Below are 25,803 nucleotides of genomic sequence, written 5' to 3'. Positions count from 1 at the left end.
AAAGCATTTGCTTTTATTATTATTATTATTATTATTATTATTATTATTATTATTTTGTATATATTTGTCACACTTAAATGATTCTGATCATCAAAAAGTTTTTAACATTACTGTATATAAAAATAACCCAGTAAATACAAAATGTAGTTTTCAATAGATGATTTTATTTATTAAGGGAAAAAGCCGTCCTAACCTTCCTGGCCCTGTGTGAAAAAGTAATGGCCCCTAATCCTAATAACTGGTTGCTCCACTCTTGCCAACAACAACTGCAACCAAGTGTTTGTGATAACTAGCAATGAGTCTTTCACATCACTGTGGAGGAATTCTGAGCCGCTCTTTTATGCAGAATTGTTTTATTTCAGCCACACTGGAGGGTTTACGAGCATGAACGTCCTGTTTAAGGTCACGTCACAGGATTTAAAACCAAAAACATTCATGTCATTTATTTTAGATCCATTCAGAGGTGGACTTGCTGGTGTGTTTCAGTTTATTGTCCTGCTGCAGAACACAAGTACACTTGAGCTTGAGGTCACGACCTGATGATCAGACGTTCTCCTTCAGGATTTTCTGGTAGAGCCCAGAATTCATGGTTCCATCAATTATGGCGAGTCGTCCAGGTCCTGAAGCTGCAAAGCCCCAGACCATCACACTACCACCACCATGTGTGACTGTTGGTATGATGTTCTTTTTATAAAACACTGGGTTAGTTTTACACCAGATGTAACGGGACACACACCTTCCAAAAAGTTTAACTTTTGTCTCATCAGTCCACAGAATATTTACTACCAGGTTTTCTCCATTTGTGAGTGATGGTTCACTGGAGTCCCAACGCCTTAGAAATGTCTTTGTAACCCTCATACACGTCAATTACGTTATTTCTCATCTGATGAATTCATCATTTAAAAACTGCATTTTGTCTTTACTCGGGTTATCTTTGTGTTGATGATTTCAATCATTTGTGTGATAAATATGAAAAAATGTGAAAAAAAGAAGGGGAAATATTTTTTTCTGATATATATACATTATAATCCCAGTTGATGTAGTGAGAAGTGTGTGATGTGTTAGTGTGAATAATGAGTGTGTACTTACCAGCTGCTGTGAGTGTGAGTGTGGATGAGAGAAGAATAAAAGTCAGACAGATTTCCATCTCCCTCCTCACTGTACACGATGTGTTCACCTCCACTCACCCAGAGAGACAGAGAGAAGTGTGTCCCCTCACTCAGCCCCCTACAGAGAGAGAGAGAGAGAGAGAGAGAGAGAGAGAGACCAATCACACTCAACATTACCTTATTAGAAAAAACATCATACAGACTAAATAACAAATCAGAGGCGGCATCTTTCACTTTCTCCATATATATCAATATAACATCAGCGCTGATGAACAGAGCTCCGCCTCCTGTCTCTGAGGGGTGTGACTGATGAACAGAGCTCCGCCTCCTGTCTCTGAGGGGTGTGACTGATGAACAGAGCTCCGCCTCCTGTCTCTGAGGGGTGTGACTGATGAACAGAGCTCCGCCTCCTGTCTCTGAGGGGTGTGAGTGATGAGAGTCGACCACATCACACACTGATTTCAGAGAGAGGAAGCACTCGGCTGTCATACAGCATTAATGCCTGACACCTGCACAGAGCAGATACACACACTGATACACCACTGCAGCACACACACACACACACACACACACACACACACACACACACTGGGTTACCTCGAAAGGGTCATTTCAAGTCAAGTCTGCTTTTATTGTCATTTCATCCATATACAGTTCAGTAGACGATTAAATGAAACAACGTTCCTCCAGGTCCAAGGTGCTACATACAACATAAACTAACACTAACTAACTAACTAACTAACTAACTAACTAACTAACTAACTAAGAAACCTAATTATCTGACTAACTGAGGCAAAACAGATTAACCTTTTAAATGAACAGAAACTATCTAAGTTCTATAGAGAAAAGACAACATAAAGTAAAGGACCCTGGACACCCTGGACACCCTGGACATGGTCCCAGTCCATCACAGGACACAAGCACACACACAGTCTCTCTCACACTATTATTTCATAAACATTATTAAAAGTATTTGATACATTTGACTATAAAATGATTTATAAAATATATAGTAAACACATAAACCTTAAAATTGTTATTAACAATAATAAATTATTAGTGTATTGTTTATAACAGTCCACAAGATGGCAGTAAAGTACTTCTAACCTGACACTTCTGTTGGGTAAAATATGTTTTTCTGATGATTTTTTAAAACTTATTATTAAAAAACGTATAAAATAAACTAATATATATATATATATATATATATATATATATATATATATATATATATATATATATATATATATATTTTAAATACATAATAAATCCTATGTGGTTGTGAATGTACAATTTGCAAGAAATACTTTAAAATGCCACAAAATTCATATGGTCCATCTACATCAACAAGGAATATGGAAGCAAATTAGAATCATAATTATTTTAATTAAATCAGCCTTTGACAAACACATTTTGAAATTTAATCACTGTTAAATCATTAGTTTTAAAATGTAAATACTACTGAATTTATCAAACTGAAATATTTGACTTTAAAAAGCTTCATCTGTAAATTTATGTCCTCCGAAATTTACATGAAATTCTCATTAGTCCATTTCAACCTGTAAAAGTCTTGATTTCAATCCACATTTAATTTAATATTCTGAAATTCAGATAGAAAATTTCAAGCAGTAAAATTGAATAGAGTAAAAGCAATGTGAGGGCAGCGGCCCGGTCAGTGCACCTGCAGTGTGTTACACTAATTATATACTGTCAGATATTCTAGTCATTTTACTGTGATAAAGGAATTTAGTCAAAGTTTACTTACAGTCCTATGAGGCGCCGTATAGGGCTTAAATCAAACTTCACTCATGCACACACATATGAAACACTTGCATACACATATATGAAACACTCACACATACATATAGTGGTGTGAAAAACTATTTCCTGATTTCTTATTCTTTTGCATGTTTGTCACACTTAAATGTTTCTGCTCAAATCCATTAACTATTAGTCAAAGATAACATAATTGAACACAAAATGCAGTTTTTAAATGAAGGTTTACGTTATTAAGGGAGAAAAAAAACTCCAAATCTACATGGCCCTGTGTGAAAAAGTGATTGCCCCCCTTGTTAAAAAATAACTTAACTGTGGTTTATCACACCTGAGTTCAATTTCTGTAGTCACCCCCAGGCCTGATTACTGCCACACCTGTTTCAATCAGGAAATCACTTAAATAGGAGCTACCTGACACAGAGAAGTAGACCAAAAGCCCCCCAAAAGCTAGACATCATGCCAAGATCCGAAGAAATTCAGGAACAAATGAGAACAAAAGTAATTAAGATCTATCGGTCTGGTAAAGGTTATAAAGCCATTTCTAAAGCTTTGGGACTCCAGCGAACCACAGTGAGAGCCATTATCCACAAATGGCAAAAACATGGAACAGTGGTGAACCTTCCCAGGAGTGGCCAGCCGACCAAAATTACCCCAAGAGCGCAGAGACAACTCATCCGAGAGGCCACAAAAGACCCCAGGACAACATCTAAAGAACTGCAGGCCTCACTTGCCTCAATTAAGGTCAGTGTTCACGACTTCACCATAAGAAAGAGACTGGGCAAAAACGGCCTGCATGGCAGATTTCCAAGGCGCAAACCACTTTTAAGCAAAAAGATCATTAAGGCTCATCTTAATTTTGCTAAAAAACATCTCAATGATTGCCAAGACTTTTGTGAAAATACCTTGTGGACCGACGAGACAAAAGTTGAACCTTTTGGAAGGTGCGTGTCCCGTTACATCTGGCGTAAAAGGAACACAGCATTTCAGAAAAAGAACATCATACCAACAGTAAAATATGGTGGTGGTAGTGTGATGGTCTGGGGTTGTTTTCCTGCTTCAGGACCTGGAAGGCTTGCTGTGATAGATGGAACCATGAATTCTACTGTCTACCAAAAAATCCTGAAGGAGAATGTCCGGCCACCTGTTTGTCAACTCAAGCTGAAGCGATCTTGGGTGCTGCAGCAGGACAATGACCCAAAACACACCAGCAAATCCACCTCTGAATGGCTGAAGAAAAACAAAATGAAGACTTTGGAGTGGCCTAGTCAAAGTCCTGACCTGAATCCTATTGAGATGTTGTGGCATGACCTTAAAAAGGCGGTTCATGCTAGAAAACCCTCAAATAAAGCTGCAATACAACAATTCTGCAAAGATGAGTGGGCCAAAATTCCTCCAGAGCGCTGTAAAAGACTCCTGCAAGTTATCGCAAACGCTTGATTGCAGTTATTGCTGCTAAGGGTGGCCCAACCAGTTATTAGGTTCAGGGGGCAATTACTTTTTCACACAGGGCCATGTAGGTTTGGATTTTTTTTTTCTCCCTAAATAATAAAAACCATCATTTAAAAACTGCATTTTGTGTTTACTTGTGTTATCTTTGACTAATAGTTAAATGTGTTTGATGATCAGAAACATTTTGTGTGACAAACATGCAAAAGAATAAGAAATCAGGAAGGGGGCAAATAGTTTTTTCACACCACTGTATACTACTAACTGCTCAAACAACTACATATGAAATGCGCGCGCACATACATACATACTTTCCGCGCACATACATACATACTTTCCGCACACGCACGCACACACACACACACATACATACATACTTTCTGTGCACGTGCACAAAGCCAACTGTAGCGGTGTAGGGAACAAGTGAACAACGGATCTTCAGTTTAGCGGAAAAGGGAATGGATAATTTCCTATAAGTCATTACATATCACTGAAGTGTGAAAAATTTTACTCGAAAAATAATTTATATATTTTTTATAATTATTATCGAGGACATCATATAAATAGGACACAATAATTTACATTTTAATTTAAATTAAGAAACCATTCGTATTATATAGGCTAGTAATCTGTAAAAATAAATAAATAAATAATACATTAAATATTTTTTTATGGTATCAGTTTTTGTTTCAATAAATAATCTATATTTAATGTCTGTAGCGTGAAATTTCCACAGCAGCAGCGACAGGTATCCGAGGTGCTTGTGTTACCATGGTAACGCAAGGAGGAAGTGACGTTGCATGGTGTTCTGAATGGTGGAATTTTGTAGAGTGAAGTTCCCTTATCAGACATTTCCTGCGCAGGGAGTAGGGTGTAGGGAGTAGGGAGTAGTAATTTCAATGTATATGAACTTCATTCTCCCTGATTAGTAGCGTTTCTTAAATAGACCGTTAATAGACAGTTTAGAAGACAACGAGTGATTTATTTATCACCACAAAAGTGGGTGATATGGAGGGTCGGAACAATGTTTGTCCCATTTGATTCCGATGAGTTAGTTATTGTTCATATTAGCGAAGGCGAGGAAACACATTTCACAAAACAGTATTTGTTTCTGTTGTAGGATCCGACATATTAGCCACAGATTCCGTGCTTTAATTTTCTTTTTGCAAATCATCACCTGCGTTTTCTGCCGCTGAAATATTCAGACATTACTGTATGTGGATAGTTCTGAATACGCCATGTGATTGAGCAGTGATGATACAAACCAGTACTACCATTCAGGGAGAATGAAGCGACAAGTCCGTCTACACTGAAATGCCTTCCGGTTACACTGAGAATCTCATAGGTGAATGTGCGAGAAGAGTTTGTATGTATGTGCGCGGAAAAGTATGTATGTATGTGCGCGCATTTCATATGTAGTTGTTTGAGCAGTTAGTAGTATATATGTATGTGTGAGTGTTTCATATGTGTGTATGCAAGTGTTTCATATGTGTGTGCACCTCATACAGTTGGGTTAGTGAGCATGAGACCCAGACTTATGTTTTGTTACACACACACACACAGATAGAGTTACACAGTGGTGTCCAAAAGTATTGGGACAGCATACTCCATGTATTAGTTCTCTCTGTGCACAGAACAGGTGACGTCACCAGTTAGTTCAGGTCTGGGTGAAGAGTTGTGTTAATTATAATCAGCTGCTTTAGTTAATTGATGGAAACAATAAGTGTCAGGACTTTTAGTTTCTGTACAAAATGCCTAAAACTCAGGAATTACACATCCTACACATCCTGCCAAATCATTCCTAACTTTTAATTCCTAAAGTGATGGAAACAGCAGGTGAGAAGGTCATAAATGTAGTCTGGCAAAAATGGAGAATCTGCTACTAAAGTGTCTAAAAACCTTTTTATCCTTCTGTGTTTTAAACTGAACTTCAGCACTGAGGTAATTATTAGTCTAGGGTGCGACGTACCAGCATTATTACACTGAAAATGTCCAGGATAATAATTTATCAAAGTGATAATTCTGAAATGAGTCACTTTTAAATAAATATGGATAAGGCAAGTATTTAAGGGACAGTTAAACTATGTTCAGTAACACTAAAGTCACTGGGAAACTATAGCACTTGTGGTGATTTAAATATAAATACTAATTGTCTGTAATTGGGGATGAAATGACACTTCAGAGTTTGTCAGTGTGATCTGACTGTGTGTAGCTGCATGAGTAGATTAAATCCTGGAGTAATCAGAGTGAGATGTGAGACTGGTGTGCAGACGGGTGGATAAGGGGTGTGGGGGAAAAACACATGACTGTCTAAGAAAAACAAGACCACGTGGTGGAGAATCTGACAGCGTGGGAAAGGAAATGTCAAAGGGTGAAAGGGTCTTTGAACAGCGTGTGGACCGGCAACGTGTAATTCTGACTCTGTGTCCAGCCGGATCCAGGAGGTTTTGAAGAATGAAGGATGTCGCACTAAATATCGTTGGTTTTATATACTTTAAATTGCATATACTGTACCAGGTAACAATTATCTTATTTTTGCACTTAAATTTGACCTCATAATACAGTCTACAGTATATTATTAAGTGGTCCATTGTTGAATTTTCTTAATACCAGATTATTATAATTGTTGAAAGTTGTGGACTGTAAATGACCATTAAACCCCCCAAGAACAGAAGTGGGACGTCGTCTTTACCTCCAGCAGTAGAGGGCAGTGTTGCCATAGATGGCTTATAAAAGTTTTACAAGGAAGAACTTTATTTAAGAAAATGTATAAGGGAAAACTCTTTAATGTTTATGTTTTGTTTCTTCCTTGATGTTAATTCTAATATGGACACTTCATTCTTATTTGTTTTACATTTGTGTTTGCGGTTTATATTACAGACTTTTCTCTTGAAGTTCATTAAAGGAAGTGTAGTGGCGCTGTTTGTGAATGTTTGTGCACTTTATACGTACTTTCCACTTTATGAGCGTCTGGCTGGTGGCACAAAGGAGCAGATATTAACTTGTATGATTAAAGCCTTTCTCCTCCCTCTCAGCTCCTGACTGATAAAGGGCACAAGCTACAGTTTTCGGTAGTTATATTGTGTAGTAAATTTGATTGTTTAAACATATTACCTTATCAGCACTGTAGTTTTACCTTATAAGTTCTATTGTTTACAGTAGTTCATGATTTATTTGGTCATTGGTATATTTTATGTTTCTTAATTGCACTCTAAAGGGAGGATGTTAAGATTGCAATTAATAAAATCATCTAATTAAAATAGGTAAAGCCTACTCATTGCATAAACATAATGTTACTTAATTTTAATAAGTAATTCATTATGTGATGCACTGCGTCATTCATTATGTGATGCAAATTTCTATTGGCATGTTATAGCTAATTTATTTAGGTACTTTTTGTGAAAAATATGGGGTGAAATGTACCCAAACAAACTTAATGCAAATTGTTACCTCACATTTTTTGGGTAGATTCTATAGGTAGTTTTTTACATTGTAGATATAATTTAAATTTAAGGCACACTCAAAAAAATTAACCTGGCTACCAGTTACATGTACTAAAATGTAGTATGTGTTTTGGACATAATAATTTCATGTTTCCAATATGAACATGGATAAATTATGTTGTATTTACATGAAATTCAACAACTTAACATGTATTAGATTTAATCATGTTGAGATAAACCAAAGATATCTTGTCGGAAATATCAACTCAAACATCGCGAGAAGAGAACACAGCGTGTTGAGAAGACAAACGTTTGGCGGGCGTGTGGAAAAGGTAAGCAGGAATTAATTCCCTTCTTTCTAAATAGAAACGAAATATTGAACATAAATGTCACCTGCTGTTTAGCGATGTGTAGTCACGTGATTTTGGTTTAAGCTGTTTCTTGTAATCAAACTGCCTCCTCTAGTGCTGTAAATCATGACTAAAGTTATACTGGACTCAGAGCTGCTGTTTAAACCTGCTTTGTTCTGCGTTTCCTCCTTAAAGTGTCGTAGTGACCGAGCAGACTCGCGGTTTAGTGTGTGAGGTGGACCAGTACACATGCGGTAATTATTTAAACACACTAGTTTTATATCCTCTCCACAGTGGCGGTTGGCTGCGCAAAATCACCACATTTGGCGGGAGAAATTCAAATATTGTGGCCAGGGGTAGCTCAGTGGTTAAGGCATTGAATTACGGTTCGGAAGATCCCAGGTTCAAACCCCACAACCACCAAGTTGCCACTGTTGGGCCCTTGAGTAAGGCCCTTAACCCTCAACTGCTCAGATGTATAATGAGATAAAAATGTAAGTCGCTCTGGATAAGAGCGTCTGCCCAAATGGAAATGTAATGTAAACGTACAACCGCCGCCGTTTACACCAAGAAACCCGGACATGCACGCGCTGCTGCTCGGTGTTAAATCTCTCCTTTTACACCAGATTTTAAGTGTCTGTATTAACCGCGCTTTAGCTGAGCAGTTTGGTGGTTGGAACAAACAAGCTAAATCACACTGAACCCCAGGACTGGCCTGTTGCTAGCTATCGTTAGCTCTGGAGCTCGGCTGTGACAGGATTCAGAACAGTAACTCACACCCTATAAAGTTGTGTGTGCAGGCAGACAGAGTCATTATTACAGTAACTTGTGTTAGCTGTTTACTCACCAGGATTTGTAAGGAATGTTCCAGAATGTTCCAGGTGCTTCATGTCCATTCTCACATCCTCACAGCCTTCTTGTCTCTGATGTTACACCAGACTTCCCATGAGCACTTCCACAGGGAAATTTACTCAATTATTTAAGTTTTTGTTGTTAAACATAAAGAATATTGAGTTAAAATAATTTATAATTGTAGTTCTTAAAACTAATCAGCATTAATTACTCCATTACCAAATATTTTGATTGAAATGTATCAAAAATATTAAGTGCATGTTAAAAATATAACTCAGTTAGTCAAATGCTAATTTCTACTAGTGAAGTAAACTTAAAATATAATGGGCATTTAAGACAAAATTAATAGTTTTTTTTAGGCATTTATACTCGAACAATCATGTATGTGATTTTTAGAGATTTTATTAAGGTTACATAACCTTTTTATTACTATGAAATTTACAAGGCCACAGACATGTATTGCAGGAAACGTCATTTTCCACGGAAAGGGACAAAACGTTCATCTACTGTTACCTTGAGCCCTGGGTTGAACATCAGTAGAAGGAGCTGCACCCACCTTTCCCAGACATCCCTGATGGGAGCAAGCTTGTCAGATTTTTCTCTAGTTTTTCTGTTGTGAAATATTAGGACTCTTGATATCATTTGAAATGACTGAAGTGACATTGTTGCTCGGAAAATATTTCTGCCTGTCGACGCATCCCAGAGACTATCAGTGGCCTCATTGCTGGATTTGTAAACACCAGCAAGATAAAGAACATCAATATAAGCATCCAGGTATTCCTCATCAATGTCATTCCACATGTCGCCATGAACTTTTTTTTCCTTCAAGGTTTGTCATAGCAATCATGACTTTCTTTAGTGACAATGGCATAAACGGATCAAAACACGTCTTGATGTCACTTACTCTCAGCACAGCAAACCTTGTGATTCCAGGGGTCATTTTGATGACATTTGCAGCAGCTGCCCTGCCATGTTAGTCAGGAGATACTGAGCTCCAACAGATGTTACCACTTTTGTATTTGAACGTTTCAGCAGGAGTGAGTGCAGCTTCAGGATCGGTGACCTCCTTATCAGACTCATTAGATGTGTCTGTGCCTTCTGGTAGATACTCTACAATGTCTTCCTCCTCGGAAACCTGCTCATCTGTATCACTATGCTGTTCTGTGTCCTCTGCCTCATTTTCAGAAAAGATATGATCCAGAGCCTGGCTTACTGTAAATCTTCTTCTCATTTTTGACTGCTGCAAACAGGAGATGTGACTCTGCAAGTCACCAACGCTAAACTAAATTTCTCTCATGCAAGCCTCACATGTCTGAACATGTCTGTCTTTGTTTGTTTGTTTGTTTGTTTTGTTTGTTCAGGTAAGGAGACACACAGGCAAAAAGAGAAGCCCCTTAAAGTGTGTTTATGATTTTTTTTTTTACCCTAACTATTGTTTTATAACCTTAAATTATAACTGGGTCAAAACTGACCCTACCAACACAAAGGTAATAATTTTCACCAGAGCATTTTATAATTTAGTAAAAAAAATTTTAACTTAAATACAGAAATGACAAAGTCAAAAAGCCTTGATGCAATAAACAAAATTAGATTAGCATTTAAAAAGTAAAATGGGTCGTGCTGACCTTAACACAAGAGGACGTTAACAAGATTAGAAAGTGAGAGGATGCATGATGAGTGGGAAAGTATTAAAGAACAAGGGAGATGCAGAGCTGCAGCAACTACAGAGGCATAAAGCTGATGAGCCCCACCATGAAGTTTTGAGAGAGAGCAGTGGAAGCTACAGTAGGTTAACCCTTAGAAGTCTGACTTGCCGCCGGCGGGTACACGTGTGTTTTTTTATGGTAACCGTGAAAAGAGTTTAAAATACTCCGACATGTTTGATCATACACATAAGTGTAGTACATCATTTAAATCTGTAAAGGGTCTACTTTTATTTATTATACTCACAATATCCACAAAACATTGTGCTTTTGTAAAATAAAGAAAATCTTTTTGAAACACGTCAATAAACTGAACTGAAACTCCACGAATACACACACACTGACATGATAAATATATCTATAGAACGATTAAAGTGTCTACTTTTAAATAAAGCAGTTTAAATAATAATAAATATTCTCAGTTTATGTAATCCATGTGAAACCAAGGAGAGACACAGACTTTCTGTCGCACTTCGTTATCTGCTAATGACCCGAGGCAGGACACGCCCACACGTCAATCACACGGAACACAGTCCGGGTACTTTACATACAAGGCCACGCCCCCCCGATCAACGGCATGAAAACACACACACACACACACACACAGACAGGCTTGAAACACAGAGTTTACACACAGATTCAGTAAGTTTTTCTGCACGTTTGGAAGATGGCGCGCGCTACAGAATGTTCTGGACAGTGGGCGGAGTTTACCTTTACCTCAGAAGAAGACTGTGTGACTCTGACGCATTTTGAAGAGAGAACAGGGGGGTATTCCAGAAAGCAGGTTATGTGACAGACCCGGATAAGTTTGAGGGTAAGTTAGTGGATAACCTCAACTTTCGGTTCCAAAAACGGAGGTAACTTTCTGGGTATGTATGTAACCATAGCAACTTACTCTCTGAAGATAACCTGCGCGCTAGCAGGTTATGTTCCAGGGTAAGTTTGTTTCAGAAGGTTATTCAGCATGGCGCGCACTTTTAATGATGATCCTGTGGACGTGGAGGCACAAATTATACGAGGGTTTTTTTTCGCCGGGAGAGAGTTATAAGACCGCGTATTGATGTTTTTTTTTTATTTCCTAGAGATTATTTGAAAGAGCGTTATTGGTTTTCAATGGAATCGTTAATTTACTTAACACATCTCTTGATACATTTTTTGTACAACATGGGCGATGCAGAGCATATGGGAAAGGCAACTGTATGTCTGGCACTTAAACACTTCTTACACACACGTGTACAGTGTGCATGTTATTAGAGGAATTCAACAGAGTGACAGGTTTGTCCTTTATAGTAAAATCGATGACGCATATTTAATATGTAGTCATATTATTTATATCTACTGTATACATGTATTCATCCTGCACACACACACACTTAATCCTTCCATATATGACTTTCTATTTCAGGGTTTCCAAATGTAATTGGGTGCATTGGTGGCAAACACATTCCTATTAAAGCTCCTTTAATAAATGAGGGAGACGATGTTAATAGGAAATTTATTAAATAGTAGCAATGTTCAGGTAACAACTTAATTTTGTGTGCTTTATTTTTTGCCTTGTTAAAATTATTAAACTCATTACTTTTTTTTATATGTGAGGCAACTCACATCATTACTAATGATGATGCAAAATGGCCAGGATCTGTGCATGATGCCAGAATTCTCCACAATTTTTTTTTTAAATATATATTAGTATTGTACACTTGAATCATTACAGGACAGTACAATGGTTACTTGCTGAGGAACAGAGGATACCCTTGTCTGCCCTATTTAATGACCCCCTACCCTGAACCTGATCCTGGACCACAGACATGCTTTAACCTGGCTCACAGCCGAACACGGGCCAAGGTGGGGATGACCATAGGGATCCTCAAGTCTAGGTTTCAGTGTCTGCGTGGGCTCCGGGGCAGTCCAGAGAGGGCATGCAACATCATAGTGGCTTGTGTTGTTCACAACATTGCCACTATAAGAGAAGAGAGCCACCTTCCTTGTATTAAAAAAGAGGCCCAGAGGAACCACTACAGATTTTTGCACACAACATGGAAGTGATGGAAGACAGAATTTGTCAAAATTACTTTTATTAAAAAGTTTGCACTGGTCTGCTGCACAGTTCATTTCTTTATTTCCTAAAAAAACAATGAAAGTAAAATGAAATAAAATGTGTTTTTTTTTATGACATTGCTTTATATACACAACACTTTTAACATACAACAGATTAATATACGCACAAGTTCTCACCTTAAGGTGACGCTCCAGTAATTCAATTTCTAGTTTTGCTTTTTTTAATGGATAGCCTTTTCTATTCCATTTAAGGTCCATCTCCATGTCACTTTTTCTTATTTGTTTTTGAAGATGGACCTTATACAGATCCTTTGTTGGCAACTGGGAAGGAAAATTAAAATAATTAAATAAATAAAATTCTGTCAGACAATAAAATTAAAATATGGACAACTGCACATAAATTCTTACATTGATTAGATTGTGCATTGAGATTAAAGGACCTTCATCCGTAAATCCCCAGGTATGTACTGTGAAAGAACAATGACAGTTTGTTACTCTAATGTAAAAAGGTTAGACGGGCTTCAGCCTTCTTTCTATTAGCTCCATGACAGAAAGAATATACTAAAATACACGCATTTACTCTGTCTTTTATTTTTTGCCATGCCGGCTCTCTTTCTTTAGCCGGTGCAGCCGTATTGCTTTATTTCATTATTATTGGCTTAAATCCCTCATATGTGTTCATTAAAACCTCTGTAAAGTATAATAGACTCTGTGCCGCTCTCTTTATTTCACTTTGATTTTCCATTTTGACTCGTAAAATCGTCGATCCATTGAAATGTCTTTATAAATGCACCGTGCACGCGCACTAACTCTGGGTAACCAGTAGGAGGTGATTAAACTTAAGCCCAATCCCAATTCTACCCCTTACCCCTACACTTAGCCCTACCCCTCCGTTTGGCGCGTTCACGTGAAGGGGTAGGGGTGTCTCATTTCTCTTTTGGTTGGAGGGGTAGGGGTAAGGGGAAGGGCCAGATAGCCCGCCAAACGAAGATTTTTCGGGACCTCACTTCAAACGAAGGGCTAACGAAATTTTCAAGATGGCCGCTCACTCGAGCAAGCAGACCCATAAATTTAACGAATTTTTGCCACTAATAAGGATTTTTATGACAAGTTTTCATTATATGTATATTAATTTTAGTCTTGTGTTTGTGTTTATGGTGATGTTTTGTAAAAAAACGTTTGCAAAAAAAACGCTAAAATTTGCTAGCGGATAGCGCTGATTGCGCAATATTACAAAAATATATTTTTATGTCATATACACTTAACTGCATGCTACAAACAAATATGAAAGTTCAGTAGCACGGCAGTTTGCCGAGCTTTTGATAACGCATTGTTTGTTTTGCTTACGGCCATACTGTACGTGTACATGTAAATGAACGGATACGTATGATAACGTATAACAGTGTTGTAGTGGTGTCCCATTTCTTAGGGGAAATATTTTAACCCTTCCCCTTTCCACTTCGTTTCAAGGGACAAGGGGAAGGGGCGAGGGGTAGGGGAAGGGGTAGAAAATAGAATTGGGATTGGGATTTACTCTGCTCAGGGGGTTTGGAACCGACATACTCGCGGTATGCGGGTTTGGGGTTAATCAACTCAGAGGTTAAGATTAACCAAATGGTAAGTTAACCAAGCTTTCTGGAATACCCCCAGGTGTAAAGTTAACAGCTGGTTTGAGCTGCCCCTCTCTGCCCACAGGTGGCGCTCGACTACCTTAAAACTAAGTAACTGAAACTTGGGTCTATTTTTATAAAGACAGGGAGCAGCGCGTGCACAGGAGAGAGACACAGTGAGGATCTAAAGCTAAACCTCGTTAATCAGCTGTTAGTAAGTGGAATTGTGATCAATAAGACGATAATAAATGTTTCTTAGCTGTTTGTTCCTTCTGTAAGGAGAGTTATTTCAGACTGTCTACATGTTTATTAAATGAAGCGCCAGTGTGAACCCTTACAATTCTAATCAGTGGCGGCTGGTGAAAATTTTTCCTGGTGGGGCTGATGTGACAAAATATTTCTTTGCTTAGTCCAATATAAGAATTAAAATCAGACGATGATTACAACTAACAATAATGATTTAATCTCCTCCTCAAAATCACCAGTTTCACAGATAAAGTAAATGAACAAATTTCCATTGTATAATACGCCATGCATTCTTAAGAGAGTATCAAATACAATAATCAACATCAAAGGGTATGATCAGCTGGATCACCTTTCAAGCAAAGTTGCATCTCAAAGTGGTTCACACAAAGAAAAACAGTTTAAAAATGCAATTTAACACAACAGTCTAAAACGGGTATATTAATAAGGATCTCACCGAATTAGGTGGAAACTGCTCTTCGCTCGTTAAGTTCGCCATCATTACTCTGATTGACCGCGCCTCTCTCTGATTGACCGCGCCTCAAAAGAAAAAAAACTTAAATCTCGCGGTATTTTCTGCGGCTTGGGGCTGAATTTCCAGCGCCCCAAGACCATAAAATTCTGAGAACCTGATTGGCCGCATATTTATTAATTTACCCTAGCAACAGCTACATGACTGGCTATTTGGCTGCACTCAGGGGCCCTTTTTCTCAGCGCCCCATGACAGAAACGATACAGGTCTGTCTGTGGAAATTCACTGTTGAATGAATGTCACTAGGTGGGAAATGTTGTATATGTTATTCATATCGCATGTAGGCACATACTGGTGGGTAAACCGAATTTAAAAACTTAATTTGTAAAAATATATTTTAAATTTTTAGCCCTTCTTATCAGGGAGGGCGGTGCCCCAGCGCCCCCTATGGGCCGGCCGCCACTGATTCTAATGGGTGTAAAACGGTATGACTGAGCTGTAACACCGTCACTAAACTACATCATGGACTACAGGAGAAATCATCTCCATGTCTCCTCTAGTGTCTGACAGGGAGGGACAGTGGACATGGGGGGGGGGGGGTTGTTGGACATGGTGTGTGTGTGTGTGTGTGTGTGTGTGTGTAAGTGCGCAGTAGTGCTGTGTGTGTGTGAGGAATGCGGTTCCCCCATCGAGATGTGTTCCTCTTAGCCCCGCCCCCTGTGTAAACGGCGCAGGTGTAACCGGTCACTCCAGTTAGACTTTACTCTGTGTTGTGTGAATCAGACACGGGACACAGGTGGCGGTTCACTGGGAGCATTTAATCTCTTCTCTCTCATAAAGGAACAAACAGCCTCTGAGTGAGAATCGCCCTTGTTTTCTCTTCCATACAGTTTCATCAGGAAAAGGGAAGATGTGGCTTTAGGTGACACAGGATTTAAAGGGGAAAGGACTCATCTCAATCAGGAACTTATATCAGGTATATGAAATTAACAGTTTTTGTGTAAATTCTAACAATTTAACAGGTTAATTTCTATACCTGTTACACAGTGAGCGCGCATTCAGAGAAAGGCTCGCCCCCGAGAGGTTGCGCGCGCACCACTGAGACTCTACAGAGTGTAAAAGTGACTTTGTTCCTGTTTTTAATCTCTGGAATGGAAGAGAGGGAGACTTTCACGCGCCTGGAAAACGAAACTCATAACATGCGTTGTTTTATTTTAATCACTTTATACACAACCCATGATTTATTTATTATATTTTATAAACTCAATCATTTTCTTTGGTACATTTTGATAGAATATTTTAATGTCATATTTTATTTATTAAAATGGACCAGTACCAGTGCTGATTCCTTTATACTCAGTTTGGGTTTATTCAGATAGATGTGATTTTATAACCTTGTGAGTCGATATCACACACATTAAACCTTTATTTAATTATATATTTGTGATTGAGATCCTTACATTAAATACATTTCCTTTTACATTAAAATAATTTTGTTTAGTAGTAGTAAGCCAGGCTTTAGTAACCTTGGATAAATCACAGTATAAACCCTCTCTCTCTTTCTCTCTCTCTCACACACACACACACACGCACACACACACACAAATAACACATGAAATCGCGTAAAACCAAATAAAACTATGGCAAAAATATATAAGCAGTAATTGACAGTAGTATCCTGTAGGTGATCCTGCGATTACAGGCGCTGACCCTCTGGAACTGTTTAGTTCTGTTAGTATTGTGTTCAAGTGTGAATGTTTATGGGGATTTAATCTGTCTCTGCTGCCGCATCTATTCACCGTAGTGATAAGTGATTAATGCCCCATCAGATCTTTGATGGGAGACGTTATGCTGGTTAAATGAATAAAGACATACTGATCCGTATGGACAGATATTTGTTCCAGATATTATGCGTTATTAATCGATTTGTTATGCCAATTTTAGACTATCAGCGAAAAAAACATCAGCGAAAACATCAAAAATATAACAAAAACAAACTCAAGCAGAAGTTAAATTTTAAGCTTTAAAATATTATCTACCAGTGTATTAAACGGAAATAGATAAAATACACCGTAATGTAAAATACTGTACATAGCCCGCATTTATATTCCGTACCTACAACGACCGTTATAGATAAATTACAGATGTTACCGTGTCTTAAAGGGTTATTAAGGATGTCGTGAAAAATATTGCAATAAATAATTTAATTAAATAATTAAAAATAGCATAAACATTATGGGTTGTGTATTGAGTGATTTAAATCTGTTTTATTAATCGTTTTTTAATAAAGACGTAAGTTACTGTATGTGTAAGTGCTGAAAATGTTTGTCTTTTATTTTGAATTGTGATTTGTATTTCCGGGATGTTCGGTCACATGGGTGGCGCAGGTGGATATTTATCTAATTGTGTTTGTTGTCTAAAGGTGAGAGAGGGGGTGAGTAGTGGGAGCGCTCACTTTCTGTTGACCGTCGTAAGCCGTATGCTGTATTGTTCTTGTATATGTTACACTGTGTTGTTAATAAAAAGGTATATACAAATGAACGGGAACGCGTCACAGAGGAATTCCTTCTACTTAGCCTCTCAGCGGCTATAGGTTGTCGCTACATATTAGTCAACAGAAATTTGCTTCGGATATTTGGATTATGGACGCAACTTGGAACGGCTTTTACTGGCACAACGTATGTTCATCGCAGTGAGCTGTAAAGTGGAACAGCCGACACACGACGACACGCAGAGAAGGAGAATGAGGTATGTCTGCGGTTTAAATGGATTCTATCTGCATTGCTGTTAAGGAAGATGCGGTGATAGCCGCTATATTTAATAGGCATTGGATTGAAATGCAGTGTGACTTGCTCTTGCGTGTTACGAGCTCACGTGTGCTGCCCTACTAAGTTCATTCATTCATTGTTGGTGCTGTGTGCGCTGATTGTGCCGTTATGTGGGATTGAGTTCAGCGGATTGTGGTTTTAAGAATGAACTCTGAGGAGATGGAGCACGCTGCTGATAGCAACAAACGAGAGCATAAGCCCACGGCAAAAGCCATGGCAGCTAAAATTGAAGCCTTACAAAAGGATCGCAAGAGTAAGGTGAATAAAGTAAAAAATATGATTGTGTCCATGAAAGAGTTGATGAAATGCGATTATAAGGAGTCTCAAGTGTCTTCCATGTTGAAAACAATACAACTGTTGATGGATGGTGCACGTGTGTTACACAGAGATGTATTACCTTTGCTTCCTTCTGAGGAACAAACTAAACAGAATGAATGGTTTGATTCAGTTTCCAAACATTACAATGGCTTTGTGAAAGATGTTGAAGACTGGTTGACTGAAACTGGGAAAAGGCGTGATGAAAGTGCTTTAAATGCTGAAATAATGGATGCACATTCTGCTCAAGGAAATGAGAATGAAAATCTTGGTGCTGCACCTTCGGATTCTCAAAATTCTAGGACTGTGGAATCAAATGTAACCTCTCAGAATATTTGTGACGCTGATATTGCACCCTTTGTTGAAGCTGTGTCCACAACACAAGGTTCTCAGCCTGCTGATGTAATTCTACAGAATGAAATGGAACTTGGAGATGAGGTTTAACCAACGGACAGTGTTTCAAATATAAGTAGCAAAGGATCTACCAAAACGTCGTTGTCATCTCATGGATCTCGATTCAGTCGATCTTCCATTTTGTCTACTCGTCTTAAGGCTGAGGCAGACCTGGCTGCATTAAGGGCCTCTCACCAAATGCTGCAGATGAAACACGCCTTGGAAGAGCAAGGGGAACAGTTGAGGAGAAGGAAGGAAAGATTGGAGTTGGAAATGAAATTGGCAAAGTCAATGGCCAGGGTAAAGGTTTATCAAGATGTGGATACAGAATCGCATGCTTCTGTTAACAATATTGTTTCAAACCCTCGCCATTCCGATGTGGAACCATGTGCCCTTTCAACTAGTATGCAAGCAGCAACACCGTCCGTGCCTACACTAAGGATTCCAAATCATTCTCAATCCCAGTCAGTACAACAGCAACAGTCAACAGGATCTAAAACAAAGGTTTCACAGTCTGCAACACTTAACGTACCATCATTGGTTAACCAGAGCATTGGACCCAGTGTTCAAAATGATGTGAGTAGCCAGAACATACTTAAGCTTATTGATAAGCAAAATGAAATAGCTACCTTGCTGGTAAAACAACATAATCTGTCTTCGCTTCCACCCAGAGAAATCCCCTATTTCGAAGGAGACCCATTGCGTTTTCATGAGTTCATGCGCTCATTTGAAGAAGTTGTTGAAAGGAGAGCAGGTAGTCCAAGAGATTGTCTCCACTTCTTGGAGCAATATATACGTGGACAACCAAAGGAACTAGTTGCCAGCACATGATCCCTTCGCAAGGTTATTTAAGGGCTAAGACTTGCTTAAGGAAAACTTCGGCAATGAGGTGAAAATAGCTTCATCATATATGGAAAAGGCTCTTTCTTGGAAGGTTATAAAATCTGAAGACGCTAGGGCTCTACAAGATTATGGTCTTTTCTTAAGGAGTTGCTGTAATGCTATGGTTGATGTTCACTATATGAATGAGTTGAATCTCACTTCTAATATGCAAGTTATCCTTTCAAAGCTTTCTTATAAATTAAAAGATAAATGGAGAGCTGTTGCATATGATCTTAAGGAGCAAGGCCACAATCAAATCACCTTCTCTGATATTGTGGATTTTGTCGAGAGACAAGTAAAAATTCTCACAGATCCGGTGTTTGGCAACATTCAGGAAACTTCACCTGCTGGAGGTAGAAAGGCGAATACTAGAACGATCTTGTCAAAACCCAGAAGCAGTTTTGCAACCACTATTACTGCTACACCAGAGGTAAAGGATCATGGTAGGAGATCTACAAATAGAATTTGTCTCTTTTGTGATGGAGAACACTTGTTGGACGAATGTCATAAACTCGTCAAGAGGAATCATAGAGAAAAGATGAAATTCTTGAAAACAAAAGGAATTTGCTTTAGCTGTTTGAACACAGGACATATTAGTAGGGACTGCAAGAGGAGAAGTATTTGTAATCTTAAACACCCAAGTCTTTTGCACATTCATCCTTATGTGAAGGAAGACTCTTTGGACAAGAAAAGGTCTGAATTAAAACCAGCAGTCTCTCTTCAATCTAGTGGTGTTACTGGGGCTGGTAAAGACGTCTGTGCATTGTCTATTGTTCCAGTTTGTGTTAAATCAAAAAGGGGTACCAATGTTGTAAAGACGTATGCATTTCTTGACTCTGGGAGTTCTGCTTCATTTTGTACGGAGAGCTTGATGAACAAGCTTAATCTTACTGGAAAGAAAGTGAATATTCTGCTCAGGACTATGAGTCAGGATAAATCGGTTGGTAGCTATGTTCTGAAGGATCTGGAAGTTTCTGGGCTGAAGCAAGATTATTACTGTGCCTTGCCAGAGGTGTACACTCAAAGGAACATGCCAGTGACCACAGCAAACATTGCTTCCCAGAAAGATCTTGAACGTTGGCCACATTTGAGTCACATATGCTTGCCAACAATAAATGCCAACATTGAGCTTTTAATTGGAACTAATGTTCCAGAAGCATTGGAGCCTTGGCAGGTCGTACGTAGTCAAGATAATGGCCCATACGCCATACGGACAATGCTTGGCTGGACAGTTAACGGACCTCTCAAGGGAGTGAGTATAAATGAAGATACTGATGATAATGCTGAAAGGCTTTCTGTGACTGTGAATAGGACTGCTGTACTGAAGTTGGAGGAATTATGGAAACAGCAGTTTAAGGCTGATTTTCCCGAGACTGTACATGAGGAACAGATAGCAATGTCAAAGGAAGACCATCAATTTATGGACTTCATGTCTCATTCAGCAAAACTGATCAATGGTCATTATAGCATTGGTCTACCATTTAGAAATGCTGAAGTGGTCATGCCAATGAATAGGAGAGTTGCGGAACAAAGTGCCTTAAATCTTCAAAGGAGGTTTAAGTTGAATAGTTCCTTCCATGCAAATTATACAGCCTTCATGGAGGATGTTATTCAAAAGGGTTATGCAGAAAGGGTACCCATGGCAGAATTGGAGAGATGTGATGGACGTCTGTGGTATATACCCCATCATGGGGTATATCATCCCAAAAAACAGAAAATTCGAGTTGTGTTCGATTGTGGAGCTTCTTTTCAGGGTGTAACCTTGAATAGTATGCTCCTACCAGGTCCCGACTTAACCAACTCACTCTCAAGTGTCCTTGTACGATTTAGACTTGAGCCTGTTGCCATGATGGCTGACATTGAAGCCATGTTCTATCAAGTCAGAGTTCATCCAGAAGACTCTGATGTCTTGAGATTTTTGTGGTGGCCAGAAGGTAACATAAATCACAGTCTGGAAGAATACAGAATGCTGGTCCATCTGTTTGGTGCGACATCCTCACCAAGTTGTTCAAGTTTTGCCTTGAGGAAATGTGCGACAGATCAAAGGAATCTATTTGACTCCAAGACACTGGATGTTGTCTTTGATAATTTCTATGTGGATGATTGTCTTGTTTCAGTTCCTTCAGAATCAGATGCTGTGCAGTTGTACAAAGATTTAACTATTATGTGTGCCAATGGAGGGTTTAAATTGACCAAATGGATGAGTAACAACCGTGTTGTATTGACTGCTATACCCGAAAAGGACAGAGAGACAAAGGTAAGGGATTTGGATTTTGATTATGATGCTCTACCTCTGGAAAGAGCTTTGGGAGTGCAATGGTGTGCTGAATCCGATGCCTTTCAGTTTAAAGTTGTAGTTAAAGACAGACCTCTTACTAGAAGAGGGATTCTCTCAGTGGTTAGTTCCATTTATGATTCTCTAGGATTTCTGTCACCTGTGATATTGTCTGCCAAAAGGATATTACAAGATCTCTGTAGAGAAGGAATAGGATGGGACAATGTTATTCCTCCTGTATATGTTCAACGTTGGAGGAACTGGCTGGATAATCTCCATCGTTTGGAGAGTTTTGAGGTCAAAAGATGTGTGAAGCCTCATGGGTTTGGAGAAGTAATGTCTGCTCAAATGCATCATTTCTCAGATGCTAGCGAGCAAGGATATGGTGTGGTATCCTATTTGTTGCTTTATAATGAGCAATTACTAGCACACTCTACTCTTCTGGTAAGCAAGGCAAGAGTTACACCTTTAAAGCCCATCACAATCCCTCGTCTGGAACTTACAGCCGCTACACTGGCTAGCCGCATTGACAAAATCTGGATGAAAGAACTTAAGATGCCTTTTCAGGATTCAGTTTTTTGGACGGACAGTACTTCAGTACTTAAATATATTCGAAATAAGACCTCAAGATTTAAGTGCTATGTGGCTAACAGAGTGTCTGAAATTTTAGGTGTTTCAGATGTAAAACAGTGGAGATATGTAAGTTCTTCAGAAAATCCTGCAGATTTGGCTTCTAGAGGAATGAATGTGGATACATTCTTGAAGAACGAGTTGTGGATTTCTGGTCCCAAGTTCCTTGTTCAACCAGCAGAAGAATGGCCAAAGGATCCAACAGACAGAGACTTAACGTTGTCTCACGATCCCGAGATCAAAAGGATCGCTCTGGTAAATAGGGTTCATCTTAAGGAAAAACTTGATCCGATATCACAATTTATCAATTATTGCTCCACTTGGATCCGATTAAAGAAAGCCGTAGCATGGATACTACGTTTGAGAAAAATTTTGATGGACCTTAGCAAGGAAAGGAAGAGGCTGCAGGCTGCTTTTGCTTATTGCATAGATCCATATCTACAGAAGATGACTATTGATAAGGAAATGCAGATGTTTAAATCTTCTGTGTGTAAAGACTTGCTTTCAGTGGAAGAACTGGAAAAGGCTATAATAGAAATCATTCGATTCTGTCATAAGAAAGAATTCGCTGAGGAGCTAACAAGTCTTGGAAGGGTGGGAGTAGTTAAGCGAAACAGTCCGCTCTATAGCCTCAATCCTATATTACAATCCGATATCGTCAATGTTGGTGGACGTCTTGCTAAAGCATTGATATTTGAAGAATCAAAACACCCGATTATATTGGCTAAAGAGTGGCATATTTCTAATTTGATTTTGCGTCAAATTCATGAAGAGGTGGGACATAATGGACGAAATTACATGCTGGCTGCCCTTCGACAACGATATTGGATCCCTGGAGCTAGTGGAGCCATAAGGAGAATTCTTGCAAAATGTGTAGTGTGCAGAAGATTCCATGGAATTCCTGGCCATCAACAAATGGCTGATTTACCTCAAGATCAATTTCACCAGACAAACCACCCTTTACATGCGTTGGTGTTGATTGTTTTGGCCCCTTTGAGATCAAACTTGGAATCATAGGCTGATCAATGATGTTCTTCTTCAAAAGAAGATAAAATGGATCTACAATCCTCCAACCGGTTCTCACCATGGAGGGATCTGGGAAAGGCTCTTCAGGTCAATAAAGAAAATTCTGAATTCTATTTTGCGAGGACAAAACTTGGATGAAGAGGGCCTTTGTACATTCTTGTGTGAAGTAGAATCTATACTTAATAATCGACCCATAACCAGAACTTCTTTGGATCCCAATGATTTGGAGGCCTTAACACCTAATCATCTCCTCCTACTTAAGACGGAACTTGCATTGCCACCTGGGTTGTTCGTGAAAGAAGATTTGTATACCCGTCGAAGATGGCGACAAATTCAATACTTGTCTAATATATTTTGGAAAAGATGGATAGGTGAATATTTACCTCTACTACAGGAACGGCAAAAGTGGAAGGTTAAGACACGTAATTTTCAGTTGGGAGATGTTGTACTGGTGGTGGATGATAATGCACCTAGAAATTCTTGGATCATGGGCAAGATCATTGAGACGACACAAGACAAGAAAGGTCTTGTACGACAAGTTAAAATCAAAGCTAGAGGTACTTGCCTGACCAGACCAATTACAAAAATTTGTCGTCTTCTTGAAGCTGAAGAATCTACAGACTAATTTTGACAGTTACCTTTGAGAGCTCTCAACCGACTTATTTTGATTTTGACCGTTTGACTTAGACTTGGACTTTATTGTACACTAATGATCGATCAACTTAACTGACTTAGACTAGACTTAGACATTACCTTTACACAGCTACAAGGATAGAACATACGAAAATTTGAACTTTCAGGACATTTATACATGCACACATATGTTTAATTCTTTAAAATGTATTATGAGTGAATTATTATGTGAATGTCATTGCTTGCAATTGCTTGTGTTGATTATTACAGGTTAGTGTGTAATAATCAGGGGCTGGAATGTAAGTGCTGAAAATGTTTGTCTTTTATTTTGAATTGTGATTTGTATTTCCGGGATGTTCGGTCACATGGGTGGCGCAGGTGGATATTTATCTAATTGTGTTTGTTGTCTAAAGGTGAGAGAGGGGGTGAGTAGTGGGAGCGCTCACTTTCTGTTGACCGTCGTAAGCCGTATGCTGTATTGTTCTTGTATATGTTACACTGTGTTGTTAATAAAAAGGTGAATACAAATGAACGGGAACGCGTCACAGAGGAACTCCTTCTACTTAGCCTCTCAGCGGCTATAGGTTGTCGCTACATTATGTTATATATTAAATATAGTAACCGGCTGCTTGGACACTGCAGTTAACTGAAGCAGTCAATGCTCCATCTGGCGGAATTATACAGCATTGCAACCATCTTTTTAGAAAGCGCATGGGGGCGTTTATGGGGCGGGGCATCGTTAACTACGTCATCGCGGGGGATCACATTCCGTGCACGGATTGAGCATGGTCCTGTCATGGATCCTGTCATGGTCCTGTCATGGTTCTCTTATGGTCCTGTCGTGCTCCAGGCGGCTGTTTGACGTGGCTCCCACTGTATAAACTTTCTAAATGATATCTGATGAACCCAGTTGTTGTTCCCTCTCTTGGTCTGACTTTCTCTGTGTGTGTAACTTACAGTGTAATTCTGGGGGATACGACCTCAAAATGAGTGTGTGTGGGGAACAGGACACAAAGAAAGACGAGAGGTGAGTGAAGGGTGTAAAAAACTAAACAGATCAGACTCGGGTGTGTATCTGTGAAAAGTCACTTGTGAACAGTTTCTCATGTGTGTGTGAATCATGTTTGTGTGTGTTTGTACGTTATGATCATAATTTGTGACAATAGAAAGGAAAAGTGTTGACAGTTTAGTCCACAGAATTCTGTTTTCTCGCTGTGTGAAAAAAAAAAACGGACTAAATATTCTTCTTAGTTTAATTATTCAGTGTTGCTTTAGAACAGTAGTAATAATGCAGTGGGTGTGTGTGTGTGTTTAGTCTGATTCAGGGTAAGAGATCACACTCACCTGAACCCAGCTGTGTGTCCATGAAGAGTGACACGTCAATGGGTCAGATAATAAACTTTAGAGACACAGACTGTGTTACTGATCTGAGGTGAGAACAGTTTAATGTATGAGTGCAGTGTTTTATCACTCACACTCTCACATAATCAAACATCTCTCAGATATCTGTGTATTAACGGGTGTGTGTTTGTAGTTATGAATATGATTTATAGTCCTTGTTAAACTTTTAACTTGTGTTTTGTTTCTTCATAGACCACAGAAGAAAAAAACAAAAATCACTGAGAAGAGTCAGTTAGAGGAGATATTTAAGGTGTGTGTGTGTGTGTGTAATATTGCTACCTGTCAGCTGCCTGTGATGTGAGTAATCATTACATCTATTCCACTCTCACTGTAATGTGACAGAACACTAAGAGAGATC

At 38.9% G+C, this 25,803-nt stretch overlaps 2 protein-coding genes across 4 annotated transcripts in view; one reads left to right on the top strand and one right to left on the bottom strand.

The window, feature by feature from the left end:
* Positions 1-25,803, bottom strand: part of LOC128534666 (deleted in malignant brain tumors 1 protein-like) — a 125,825-nt gene that overhangs the window by 17,841 nt on the left and 82,181 nt on the right. The gene's annotated exons all lie outside the window — the stretch shown is intronic.
* The window catches only part of LOC128533924 (NACHT, LRR and PYD domains-containing protein 3-like), a 30,946-nt gene continuing 21,021 nt past the window's right edge, over positions 15,879-25,803 (top strand). For all 3 annotated transcript variants that reach the window (XM_053508159.1, XM_053508160.1, XM_053508161.1), the window contains exons 1-4: positions 15,879-16,038; positions 25,004-25,071; positions 25,360-25,476; positions 25,638-25,695. In XM_053508159.1, the coding sequence (XP_053364134.1) occupies positions 25,031-25,071; positions 25,360-25,476; positions 25,638-25,695 (216 nt within the window). In that variant the 5' untranslated portion in view covers positions 15,879-16,038; positions 25,004-25,030. The remainder of the gene's footprint in view (positions 16,039-25,003; positions 25,072-25,359; positions 25,477-25,637; positions 25,696-25,803) is intronic.

Source organism: Clarias gariepinus, chromosome 12, assembly GCF_024256425.1.
Source record: "Clarias gariepinus isolate MV-2021 ecotype Netherlands chromosome 12, CGAR_prim_01v2, whole genome shotgun sequence".
NCBI classification, from domain to species: Eukaryota; Metazoa; Chordata; class Actinopteri; order Siluriformes; family Clariidae; genus Clarias; species Clarias gariepinus.
The sequence above is the reverse complement of the archived record's forward strand: the minus strand, read 5'-3'. Positions and strand labels throughout refer to the sequence as shown.